The sequence below is a fragment of the Pan paniscus genome, chromosome 3 (assembly GCF_029289425.2).
Source record: "Pan paniscus chromosome 3, NHGRI_mPanPan1-v2.0_pri, whole genome shotgun sequence".
Taxonomy (NCBI): Eukaryota; Metazoa; Chordata; class Mammalia; order Primates; family Hominidae; genus Pan; species Pan paniscus.
Genome location: NC_073252.2, coordinates 39951979 through 39965179, shown reverse-complemented (window position 1 = coordinate 39965179; position 13201 = coordinate 39951979). Strand labels below are relative to the sequence as shown.

General features: G+C 46.6%; 2 protein-coding genes across 8 annotated transcripts in view; one reads left to right on the top strand and one right to left on the bottom strand.

Annotated features, from left to right (window-relative positions):
- UBE2K (ubiquitin conjugating enzyme E2 K) overlaps window positions 1-13201 on the bottom strand; it is an 85820-nt gene that overhangs the window by 7421 nt on the left and 65198 nt on the right. For all 7 annotated transcript variants that reach the window (XM_034958464.3, XM_063603525.1, XM_063603526.1 and 4 more), the window contains one exon: window positions 448-547. In XM_034958464.3, the coding sequence (XP_034814355.1) occupies window positions 448-547 (100 nt within the window). The remainder of the gene's footprint in view (window positions 1-447; window positions 548-13201) is intronic.
- Window positions 772-9412, top strand: LOC103784008 (zinc finger and BTB domain-containing protein 12-like). Its single transcript, XM_063603524.1, has one exon. The coding sequence runs from the start codon at window positions 4019-4021 to the stop codon at window positions 5294-5296; it is 1278 nt and encodes a 425-aa protein (XP_063459594.1). The 5' UTR covers window positions 772-4018; the 3' UTR covers window positions 5297-9412.

The window sequence follows — 13201 nt, the reverse complement described above, 5'->3', positions numbered from 1 at the left end:
ATGAAAAATATTTATTCCGTTCAACAAATTACAAGGTCATCGGAAACTGTGCCATGTCACGTAAGTCCCATGATAGGAGGTGATTAAAATTATTAGCAGGGAGGGATCATCACTGAAAGGAAGGATAAAAAGATGGACACATACACGAGCATTAATCATAGAATCTAGATGGTAGGAATATGGGTGTTCACTATGTAATTCTTTTGACTTTATGTGTTTGAAAATACTCATGTTAGGAAAACAGCATCTATATCCAATTAAACTAGGATGTTAAAAGTCTATTAAGTTTTCACTATTACACCTGACAAAATAATCCTACCACAAGAAAGAAAACCATTTCAAAATTTAGTTTCAATAGAGTATGCTCATGTGTTAATGTGCAAACCACTGAAGTGGTTAGAGACTCATACATAATATAAGAAAGGCTTTCAAAAGCGGCCATCTTACCTGATTTGCTACTACAGCATCCTGTGGATCATCTGGCTCTGCAGCTGCCAATAGTGCTTGCAATGACAATAATACCGTGCGGAGAGTCATTGCAGCTGCCCTAAAATGCAAAACATGAAAATATCCCAATTAAGAGGGCTCTGCAGGCAAAAGCAAAGTATTTTCTTAATAAAAATTAAAAAATTGTAGAGCTAAAAGTTACTTAGATCTTTATCTTAATTATATAGTTAAGTCATAGACATTTATAATTATGTATCCGCCTATCATATATTTTCTTCCTTACTTTACAATTTGCCTATTTCTTTTTTCTTTTTTTCCCCCGAGACGGAGTCTGGCTCTGTCGCCCAGGCTGGAGTGCAGTGGTATAATCTCGGCTCACTGTAAGCTCCGCCTCCCGGGTTCACGCCATTCTCCTGCCTCAGCCTTCAGAGTAGCTGAGACTACAGGGGCCCGCCATAACGCCCAGCTAATTTTTTGTCTTTTTTTTTTTTAGTAGAGACGGGGTTTCAGTGTTAGCCAGGATGGTCTCGATCTTCTGACCTCGTAATCCGCCCGCCTTGGCCTCCCAATGTGCTGGGATTACTGGCATGAGAAACCACCTGCGCCCGGCCTTTTTTCTTTTTTTTAATGACAGTGTCTTGCTCTGCCTCTCAGGCTGGAGTGGGCAGTGGCACTATCTTGTCTCACTGCAACCTCCGCCTCCTGGGCTCAAGCGATTCTCCTGCCTCAGCCTCAAGAGTAGCTGGGACTACAGGCACACACCACCACACCCAGCGTTTTTTTTTTGTTTGTTGTTTTTTCCTTTTTTCGTAAAGACGGGGTTTTGCCATGTTGCCTAGGCTGGTATCGAACTTCTGAGCTCAGGTGATCCATCCACCTTGGCCTCCCAAAGGTTAGGGTTACAGGTGTGAGCTACTACACTCGGCCAGCTTTTCTATTTCTTAAGACAACTCGAATTCTGAACTGTCCTTGTTTTTCTTGTTGCCAAGATCCTTCTTGTTAGTTTAGTTTAGTTTAGTTTTGAGGCGGAGTCTCACTCTGTCGCCCAGGCTGGAGTGCAGTGGCACGATCTCGGCTCCCTGCAAGCTCCGCCTCCCGGGTTCACGCTATTCTCCTGCCTCAGCCTCCCGAGTAGCTGGGACAACAGGCGCCCGCCACCACGCCCGGCTAATTGTTTGTATTTTTAGTAGAGACGGGGTTTCACTGTGTTAGCCAGGATGGTCTCCATCTCCTGACCTCGTGATCCGCCTGCCTCGGCCTCCCAAAGTGCTGGGATTACAGGCGTGAGCCACCGCGCCCAGCCACTTTCTTGTTAGTTTTATCCACTCACTTATTTTCTATCCATTTCTCTAAACAAAGTTAAAGTGATAAATCATTAGTACTAATAGCATGTGAGGCTTTCTTTCAATGGCACTCTAAAAACAAGATACTATGAAACAAATATATTTTCTTTTTTCTTTTCTTTTATTTTCTTGAGATGGAGTCTCACTCTGCCGCCGAGGCTGGAGTGCAGTGGCGCGATCTCGGCTCACCGGAACCTCCACCTCCCTGGTTCAAGCAATTCTCCTGCCTCAGCCTCACAAGTAGCTGGGACTACAGGCACATGCCACCACGCCCGGCTAATTTTTTGTAGTTTTAGTAGAACAGGGTTTCACTGTGAGACACAGGATGGTCTTGATCTTCTGACCTTGTGATCCGCCCGCCTTGGCCTCCCAAAATGCTGGGATTACAGGCTTAAGCCACCGCGCCCAGCCATATTTTCAAGAAAATATGAAATCATTCCATAACATTCTGAAACAGGACAAGTTTTTTGGATTAAACTACATCACTTAATTTATGATTCTAAATGTATTTATAAGGAAAATATCTTTATAAAGCTAATATTTGTCTAAAAAATAGTATCTACCTGTCTAGCAATAATTCTTGGCATTTCTGTTAAAAAAGTTGTCTCACTGGCTGGGCGCGGTGGCTCACGCCTGTAATCCCAACACTTTTGGAGGCCAGGGCGGGCAATCATCTGAGGTCAGGAGTTCAAGACCAGCCTGGCCAACATGGTGAAACCTCATCTCTACAAAAAATGCAAAAATTAGCTGGGCGTGGTGGCATGTGCCTGTAATCCCAGCTACTCAGGTGGCTGAGGAAGGAGAATCGCTTGAGCTCGGGAGGCGGAGGTTGCCATGAGCCAAAATCATGCCATTGCACTCTAGCCTGGGCGACAGAGCGAGACTCCATCTTAAAAAAAAAAAAAAGTTGCTTTATCAATTAATAGAGGTATGTATAAATACGTGGACATATTAAAAATGTTACATGTAAAGAGAATGCCCATTTTTACCATGTAAATTAGATCATTCTTCTTTTTTTCTTTTTTTGAGATAGGGTCTCACGCTGCCTAGGCTAAAGTGCAGTGGTACAATCAAGGCTCACTGTAGCCTTGACCTCTTTGGCTCAGGTGATTCTCATACCTCAGCCTCCTGAGTAGCTGGGACTAAGGTGCATGCCACCACGCCCAGCTAATTAAAAACAATTTTTTTTTTTTTTTTGGTAGAGACAGGGTTTCACCATGTTACCCAGGCTGGTCTTGAACTCCTGAGCTCAAGCAGTCCTCCCACCTCAGCTCCCGAAAGTGATGGGATTATAGGTGTGAGCCACGACGACTAGCCAATTACTCTAAACCAGCCTTTTTCAACTGGGTTCCTGATTTGAACCACAAAATAGAAAAAATTAGTGACTGTTTTCTCAATTTTCCCAAGTTTGGTACATAAATAGTACTTCCCTAGATGCCTACGATAAAAGTTAATTTAGGCTGGGTGCAGTGGCTGACGCCTGTAATCCCAGCACTTAGGAAGGCCGAGGCAGGCAGATCACTTGAGGCCAGGAGTTTGAGACCAGCCTGGGCAACATGGCGAAACACTGTCTGCTAAAAATACAAAAATTAGCCAGATGTGGTGGCACATGCTTGTAATCCCAGTTACTTGAGGGGCTGAGGCAGGAACCGCTCGAACCTGGGAGGCGAAGGTTATAGTGAGTCCAGATGGCGCCACCGCACTCCAGCCTGAGGCAGACAGCCAGACTCTGTCTCCTACACCTCCACCCCTAGCCAAAAAGTTAAGTTATTGCCAACAACCAACAATGGATGTCTTAAAGCAATGATCTCAGTGTTGTTCATCCAACCAGCAGCATCAGCATCCCTTGGGAAGTTTTCTCTATCCCAGAACTACTGAATCAGAAACTCCAGGGTTTGAGTCCTAGCCGACGCCGTCGCTGCGCGCGCGAGGCCTGGAACACACCGCATGAGCCGCTCCCGCCCCTACCCCTTTACGCCCACGTGGAGCCGGCCCCGCCAGCGCGAGCGCGCCCCATACACCCTCCCGCCCCGCGCCTGCATGCTGCCCAGGCTCTGCCCGTGTGTGGGGGGCGCTTCCGGCCCCGCGGGGTTGGGGAAAATAGGGGATTAAAAAAAAAAAACAGCGCGCGGAACCGGGCCAGGGTTGCCCACCCCCACCACAATGGCCTCTGGGGTGAAGTCCTGCGCTTCCAGCTGCCCGGCCACTAGGCCGCTACGCTACGGAACATGAACAAGCTCCGGGCAGAGAAGTGGTTCTGCGACGTGACCATTGTGGCCGACAGCCTCAAGTTTCGAGGCCACAAGGTCATCTTAGCCGCCTGCTCACCGTTCCTGCGGGACCAGTTCCTGCTTACCCCCAGCTCGGAGCTGCAGGTCTCCCTGATGCACAGTGCACGCATCGTGGCCGACCTGCTTCTCTCCTGCTACACGGGCACCCTGGAATTCGCTGTTAGGGACATCGTCAACTATCTTACAGCCACCTCCTACCTGCAGATGGAGCACGTGGTGGAGAAATGCCGGAATGCCCTCAGCCAGTTCACTGAGCCCAAAATAGGCCTCAAAGAGGATGGGGTCCGTGAGGCTATCCTTGTGAGCAGCGTCAGCGCCAACAAGTCCCTCCTCCCTCCAGCCAGGACCCCAAAGCTAGCCCCGAAGCCCCCACCCCCACCTCCTCTATCCCCTCCACTCCTGCGGCCAGTGAAGCTGGAGTTCCCACTGGATGAGGACTTGGAGCTGAAAGCCGAGGAAGAGGATGAGGATGAGGACGTATCTGACATCTGCATCGTCAAGGTGGAGTCGGCCCTGGACATCGCACACCGGCTCAAGCCCCCTGGAGGCCTGGGCATTGGAGGCTCCGTGGGTGGCCACCTTGGGGAGCTGGCCCAGAGCAGCGTGCTCCCCAGCACTGTAGCCCCACCGCAGGGTGTGGTGAAGGCCTGCTATAGCCTGTCGGAGAACGCAGAAGGGGAGAGCCTGCTGTTGACTCCGGGAGGCCGGGCCAGCGTGGGGGCCACCTCGGGCCTGGTGGAAGCAGCAGCGGTGGCCATGGTTGCCCGGGGGGCGGGGGGCAGCCAGGGACCCCTGCCTGGGAGCTTCTCAGGTGGAAACCCCTTAAAGAACATCAAGTGCACCAAGTGCCCGGAAGTGTTCCAGGGCGTGGCGAAGCTGGTCTTCCACATGCGGCAGCAGCACTTCATCTTCATGTGCCCTCGCTGTGGCAAGGAGTTCAACCACAGCAACAACCTCAACCACCACAGGAACGTGCATCGTGGTGTCAAGTCACACCCGTGCAGCATGTGCGGCAAGTGCTTCACACAGAAGTCCACCCTGCACGACCACCTCAACCTGCACTCGGGAGCGCAGCCCTACCGCTGCTCCTACTGCGACATGCGCTTCGCCCACAAGCCTGCCATTAGGCGGCATCTCAAGGAGCAACACGGCAAGACCACGGCCGAGAACGTGCTGGAGACCAGTGTGGCCGAGATTAATGTCCTCATCCGCTAGCCGCGCAGGCGTGGAGGCCCGGAGGCTGGGGTCCCTGGGCTGGGTGGGGAAAGGGCTCTTTGGCCCAGGAGAATTGGGGGGTGGGGGGTCTGGGGCAGAAAGGTAAGAGTGGGAGGCTGAGCAGATGCACACATCCTGAGAGAGGGAAGATGATTCCTTGGAGAGAAGACTGTTGTTGCTCTTGAGAGTGCTAGAAGCTGGAGCGGGGGACAGGGTTCTTGGAGTAGGCCAGGGGAATACGGGGTCCCAGAGAAAGATTTCCTTCTCTTAGAGGCGCATGTGTATGTGGAGGGAGGGAAAAGGGTCCTATAGAACGAGGGAAGACAAAAATGTTTTATTCCTGGCTAAGCCTGCCCAGGGGAAGGTTCTGACATTTCTCGAGATAAGAAGGGTTGGGGGGGGGGTGGGAACAGGGAGGGAATTTGGCACGAGGACATGCTCCTGCTTATAATAGGCCTGGGGTGAGGGAGTGGTTAAGGGGAAAAGATTATTGAGTCCCAGAAAAGGAAGGGGGAGACAGTTCTTGCATGCTGGCGAAATGAGACTGCAAGTATGAGGCTTGCTGAAATTTGAGGGAGAAAAAAGTAAGACGCCAGGTAAGAGAACATGGGGTGCACATCCTGGATAGATATTGGGAAGTGGGGGCACAATAGCAAGAACAATGGATAGTCATGGGGGTGGGGGGGTAAGGCACTTAGAAAAGAACACAAGAAGGGCTGTTGGGAGGGAGGGAGAGGAGTAGAGACATACAGTATTTTTTAAGAAAAAACATTTTTTAGGATTTTTTCTGGAGTTTGGGGTTTTAGTTTTTCTACTTTTGTTTTCCACAAAATAAAAAACAAAAAAACAAAAAACAAAACAAAACAAAACAAAAAAAACAAAAAGAAACTCCAGGGTTGTTTTAACAGGTCCTCCAGGTGATTCTGATGCACATTAAAATTTGACAAATACTGTTAATTAGGGTGGGCATGGTGGCTCATGTCTGTAATCCCAATACTTTGGAAGGCTGAGGTGGGCAGATCACCTGAACTTGAGGTCAGGAGCTCGAGACCTACCTGGGCAACATGGCGAAACCCCATCTCTACTAAATACACAAAAATTTTCTGGCCATGATAGTGCACACCTCTAATCCCAGCTATTTGGGAGGCTGAGGTTGCAGTGAGCTGAGATCATGCCACTGCACTCTAGCCTGGGTGACAGAGTGATACTCCATCAAAAATAGATAAATAAAAAACAAACCAAAATGAGATATCACCTAGCACTCGTTAGAACGGCTACTATAAAAACAATGAACAAGTGTTGGTGATGATGTAAAGGAAAGGAAACCCTCGCACACTGCTGGTGGGAATGCAAATTAGTACAACCATTATGGAAAAACAGTATGGAGTTTCCTCAAAAAATTAAAAATAGGACCAGGCACGGTGGTTCATGCCTGTAATCTCTGTACTTTGAGAGGCTGAGGCAGGAAGATCGCTTGAACCCAGGGGTTTGAGACCAGCCTGGGCAAGATGGTGAAACCTCATCTCTTTTAAATGCACAATATTCTTTTAAGACATGAGTCAAAACAAAAAGCCAAACTCAGTCTTCAGATGTTCATTCTTGTCTTTCTACTCATCATTTTTTACATTTTTTTTTTTTTGGAAACGAAGTCTCACTCTGTCCCCCAGGCTGGAGTGCAGTGGTGCAATCTTGGCTCACTGCAACCTTTGCCTCCCAGGTTCAAGCAATTCTTCTGCCTCAGAGCCTCCTGGGTGGCTGGGATTACAGGCGCCTGCTACCATGCCTGGCTGATTTTTTTTTTTTTTTTTTTTTTTGGTAGAGACGGGGTTTTATCGTGTTGGCCAGGCTGGTCTCAAACTCCTGACCTCAGGTGAACCGTCCACCTCTGCCTCCCAAAGTGCTGGGATTACAGGTGTAAGACACCGCAACGGCCCGTCTTTCTAGTCTCACAATAACAAGGGGAAATTCTTTCTCTAATTTCATTTGATAGTTTGAGTAATTTCAAAGAGAATGTTTAAAGGCACATACATATCAAAAGCTACCTAGATGTTATCAGCATAAAGCTGACTTAAACCACCAAAAATAACATAAGGAACACAAAGACAAAATATAACCAATGAAATATACAACACTTAAGTGCACTATTTAATTTTCCAATGGACTTTCTAAGCAATCTAATTTTAAAATCCATGGTGTCACCTGAAACAAAATCTTATGTAATTTTTAATAAAATTATTTATTTAAAGGAAATTTACCTGAATAGCAAAGAAAAATTTTCACTCAAAGGAAGTATTTAATACTAAGGCAACTATTAAACTCATAATACTTATTTTAATTTGAAAGATAAACATAAAGGCATGTAAAATAAAAGCATCTAAATCTTGCAAGTCCTTCATACTATCACATAGGTAGTCTAACATATATCTCAACAAGGCAATAAACACTTTTCTTGAAAACTGATAATCCTGGGCCGGGCGCAGTGGCTCATGCCTGTAATCCCAACACTTTGGGAGGCCGAGGTGGTTGAATCACAAGGTCAGGAGATCGAGACCATCCTGGCAAACATGGTGAAACTCCGTCTCTACTAAAATACAAAAAAATTAGCCGGGCGTGGTGGCAGGCGCCTGTAGTCCCAGCTACTCTGGAGGCTGAGGCAGGAGAATGGCGTGAATCCGGGAGGCAGAGCTTGCAATGAGTCAAGATCACTGCACTCCAGCCTGGGCGACAGAGCCAGACTCCATCTCAAAAAACAAACAAACAAACAAACAAAAAACACACACAAAAAAAACAGAAAAAAAGAAAACTGATAATCTCTCAAATTAGTGAAGCTGGACCCTTACATTATACCATATATAAAAATTAACTCAAAATGGATCAAAGACCTAAATGTAAGAGCTAGAAAGCAAAAACATAAGGGAGAAAACTTCATGACACTGAATTTGGCAATGATTCCTTGGATATGACATCAAAGGTACAGGAAACCAAAGCAAAAAATACGGGAATATGCACGACAATTTTATCAAAGTTAAAAACTCCTGGCCGCATGCAGTAGCTCACACCTGTAATCCCAGCACTCTGGGAAGCTGAGGCAGGTGGATCACCTAAGGTCAGGAGTTCGAGACCAGCCTGGCCAACATGGTAAAACACCATCTCTATTAAAAACACAAAATTAGCCAGGCATGGTGGCGCATGTTTGTAATCCCAGCTACATGGGAAGCTAAGGCAGGAGAACTGCTTGAACACCCAGGAGGCAGAGAGGCTGCAGTAAGCCGAGATCGTGTCACTGCACTCCAGCCTGGGCGACAGAGCGAGACTCTGTCTCAAAAAAAAGAAAGAAAGAAAATAATAAAAATTAGAAATAAAAATAAACACTCCTGTGAAGCTGGTGTGGTGGCACACACCTGTAGTCCCAGCTACTTGGGAGGCTGAGGTGGGAGGATCACCTGAGCCCAAGAGTTCGATGCCAGCTTGGGCAACACAGCAAGACCCCACTACTTAAAACAAAAAAACTTCTGTGTTGCAGGAGAAAATATTTCCAAATAATTTATCTGGTGAGGGCTTAATATCCATAATACATAAAGAACTCCTACAACTCAATAACAACAAAAAAAAAAAACCTGGTTAAAAAATCGACAAGGGATGTGAACAGACGTTTCTCCAAAGAAGATATATAAAGTGTCAATAAACACATGAAAAGATGCTCAACACCACTAATCATTAGGGAAATGCAAATTGAAACCACAATGACCTATCACTTCATATCCATTAGAATGGCTACCATAAAAAAAATGGTAATTGTTAGCCAGGTTGTGGAGAAATGGAACTCTTGTGCACTACTTGTGGGAATGTAAAATGGTGAAAACTCTATGGGAAACAGTATGGCAGTCCCTCAAAAAAAAAAAAAAAAAAAAAACACACACACACAGACAAAAACACACACAAAAAACACAGAGTTACTATATAATCCAGTGATTCCACTTATGGGTATACATCCAAAAGAACTGAAAGCAGTAACTGGAATAGGTATTAATATATAAATGTTCATAACAATATTATTCACAATAGCCAGAAGGTAGAAGCAACTTAAGGTTTCCATGGATGGATGAATGGATCAACAAAACGTTTGGCTTTTGTGTATGTGTATGTGTATGTATGTGTGTGTGTATGTATGTATGTATGTATGTATGTGTATATATATCCTGACTTCAGGTGATCCATCCGCCTCGGCCTCCCAAAGTGCTGGGGTTACAGGCAAGAGCCACCACGCCCAGCCTACTTACTTATTTATTTGAGATGGAGTCTCCCTCTGTTGCCCAGGCTGGAGGGCAGTGGCACAATCTTGGCTCACTGCAACCTCTGCCTCCCAGGTTCAAGCGATTCTCCCTAGTAGCTGGAACTACAGTCGCATGCTACCAGGCCTGGCTAACGTTTTTGTATTTTTGGTAAAGACAGGATTTCACCATATTGGTCAGGCTAGTCTGGAACTCCTGACCTCAGGTGATCCATCCATCTCAGCCTCCCAAAGTGCTGGGATTATATGCGTGAGCCACCGCGCCTGGCCCTGCTTATTTGAGACAGGGTCTCACGGTCACTTAGGCTGGAATGCAGTGGTGTGATCACAGGTCCCTGTAGCCTCAACCTCAACCTCCTGAGCTTAAGTGATCCTCCAACCTCAGCCTCCCAAGTAGCTGGGACTACAGACTCACGCCACCATGCCTGGCTAATTTTTGTATTTTTTGTAGAGATGGAGTTCCACCATGTCGCCCAGGCTGGTCTTGAACTCCTGGGCTCAAGCGATCCACCCACCTTGGCCTCCCAAAGTGCTGGGATTACAGCAGGCATGAGCCACGATGCCTGGCCTAGTAAATTTTATGCTGTGTACTTTACAAAAATTTTTTTAAGAAAATTTTCACGAGGTCAGGAGATTGAGACCATCCTGGCTAACACGGTGAAACCCTATCTCTACTAAAAATACAAAAAATTAGCCTGGAGTGGTGGCAGGTGCCTGTAGTCACAGCTGCTCAGGAGGCTGAGGTAGGAGAATGGCTGAGGCCAGGAGGCGGAGCTTGCAGTTAGCCGAGATCGCGCCACTGCACTCCAGCCTGGGCCACAGAGTGAGACTCTTGTCTCGAAAAAAAAAAAAAAAATTAATAAATTCTTACCTTAGAGATTCAAAAATCCTTATTATAAATACTGTCTATTTCCTCTATTTGCACTGTCTTCCTATTGTGACGACACAATCTACTACAGACTCTAGATTACCATTTCAAGAATCAGAAACTTGAATGAAGAGGAGGTTAAAGAAAAAGAAATCAGCCGGGGGCAGTGGCTCATGCCTATAATCCTAGCACTTTGGGAAGTCAAAACAGGGGGATTGCTTGAGCACCAGCCAGCATGGGCAACATGGCAAGACCCATCTCTACAAAAAATAATTTTAAAAAATTAGCCAGGCATGGTGGTGTGCACCTGTGATAGGCTGAGGTGGGAAGAATGCTTGGGGCCTGGAAGGTCAAGGCTGCAGTGAGCTGTGATCGTTGTCACTGCACTCCAGCCTAGGCGACAGAGAAAAACCATGTCTGGCAGGGGCAAAAGAAAAAAAGAAAAAAGAAAAAAAAGAAAAGGCAGTTTGCTCTCAAAACCCTCAAAATTGAAAAAAAATCTAGAGCTGCAAATTTAGATACAATTCATAACAATGTCAAAGAGAAAACGTTGTCACTTTTCTGCCTGATTGAATTTTCACAGAATGTGTGAACACGGCTCACTGCAGCCCTGACTTTCAAGGCTCAAGTGATTTTCTCACCTTAGACTACAGGCACGCAACACCATGCCCAGCTAATTTTAAAATTTTTTGTACAGACAGGGTCTTGCCATGTTGCCAGTGCTGGTCTCAAACACCTGGGCTCAAGCAATCCTCCTGCCTTGGCCTCCCAAATGCTAGGATTACAGGTTTGAGTCACTGCGCACAGCCAGTTTTAATAATTAATTGTAAGAAAATTAGTTCAATAATTGAGGTCAGGCACGATGGCTCACGCCTGCAGTCTCAGCACTTTGGGAGGCTGAAGCAGGTAGATTGCTTGAGCCCAGGAGTTTAAGACCAGCCTGGGCAATGAGGTGAAACTCTGTCTCTACAAAAAATTAGCCAAGTGTGGTAGCACATGACTGCAGTTACAGTTACTCAGAAGGCTGAGGTGGGAAGACCAATTGAGCCTGGAAGGTTGAGGCTGCAGTGAGCCACAGCACTCTAGTCTGGGTGGCAGAGTGAGATTCTGTCTCAAAAAATAAAAATAAAAATAAATATCCAAACAAAACCTATTGATATAGTTTGGATATTTGTCCTCTCCAAATCTCATGCTGCAATGTAATTCCCAGTGTTGGCGGTGGAGCCTGGGGAGAGGTGTTTGGATCCTGGGGGCAAATCACTCATGAATGGCTTAGTGCCACCCCATTGGTGATGATTGAGTTTATGTGAGAGCTGGTTGTTTTAAGTGTTTTGGCTGGGCGTGGTGGCTCATGCCTGTAATCCCAGCACTTTGGGAGGTCAGGTGCACAGATGATCCGAGGTTGGGAGTTCGAAACTAGCCTGACCAACATGGAGAAACCCCGTCTCTACTAAAATTACAAAATTAGCTGGGTGTGGTGGCACATGCCTGTAATCCCAGCTACTTGGGAGGCTGAGGCAGGAGAATCACTTGCACCCAGGAGGTGGAGGTTGCAGTGAGCCAACATCGTGACATTGCACTCCAGCCCGGGTAACAAGAGCGAAACTCTGTCTCAAAGAAAAAAAAAAAAAAAGTGTTTTAAGGCTGGATGCAGTGGCTCATGCCTTTAACCCCAGCAATTTGGGAGGCCAAGGCGGGTGGATCACTTGAGCCCAGGAATTCCAGACCAGCCTGGCCAACATGGCAAAAGTCTATCTGTATTAAAAACACAAATATTAGCTGGGTGTGGTGGCACGTGCCTGTAATCCCAGCTACTCAGGAGGCTGAGGCATGAGGGCACGAGAAGTGCTTAAACCCGGGAGGTGGAGGTTGCAGTGAGCCAAGATTGCACCATTGTACTCCAGCTTGGGCGACAGTCTCAAAAAAAAAAAAAAAAAAAGTGTTTTTTGGCCGGGTGCGTGGCTCACGCCTGTAATCCCAACACTTTAGGAGGCCGAGGGCAGATCATGAGGTCAGGAGTTCGAGACCAGCCTGGCCAACATAGTGAAACACCATCTCACTAAAAATACAAAAATTAGCCAGGCGTGATAGCACGCACCTGTAGTCCCAGCTACTCAGGAGGATGAGGCAGGAGAATCGCTTGAACCCAGCAGGCGGAGGTTGCAGTGAGCCAAGATTGTGCCATTGCACACCAGCCTGCTCAACAGTGTGAGACTGTCTCAAACAAAGTGTTTTAAAAGTATGTGGCAACTTCCCTGCTCTCTGTTGCTTCCACTCTATTTTCTACCCTCATGATGTGAAACAGGCTCCTCTTTCATCTTCTGCTGTGATCATAAGCTCCCTGAGGCCTCACCAGAAATTGAGCTGATGTTGGCACCACACTTCCTATACAGCCTGAAGAATCAGAAGCCAAATGGAACCTCTTTTCCTTATAAATTACTCAGTTTCAGGTATTCCTTTATGGCAATGCAAAAACAGCCCACCACACCTATTTTTCTAACCCTAAATACTATAGACCAGGAGTAGGGGGGTCAAGTCTGTAATCTTAGCACTTCAGGAGGCCAAGGTGGAAGGATCACTTGAGGCCAGGTGCTTGAGACCAGCTTGGGCAACATAGCAAGACCCTATCTCTACAATAAGTAAATAAATAAAATAAATTTCAAGATTTATTATTATTATTATTATTTTTTTTTTTTACTGAGATGGGAGTCTCGCTCTGTAGCCCAGGCTGCAGTGCAGTGAGGCC

Bases quoted from the DNA above. Each gene is read 5' to 3' on its own strand.
- LOC103784008 (XM_063603524.1), top strand. From the start codon at position 4,019: ATGAACAAGCTCCGGGCAGAGAAGTGGTTCTGCGACGTGACCATTGTG.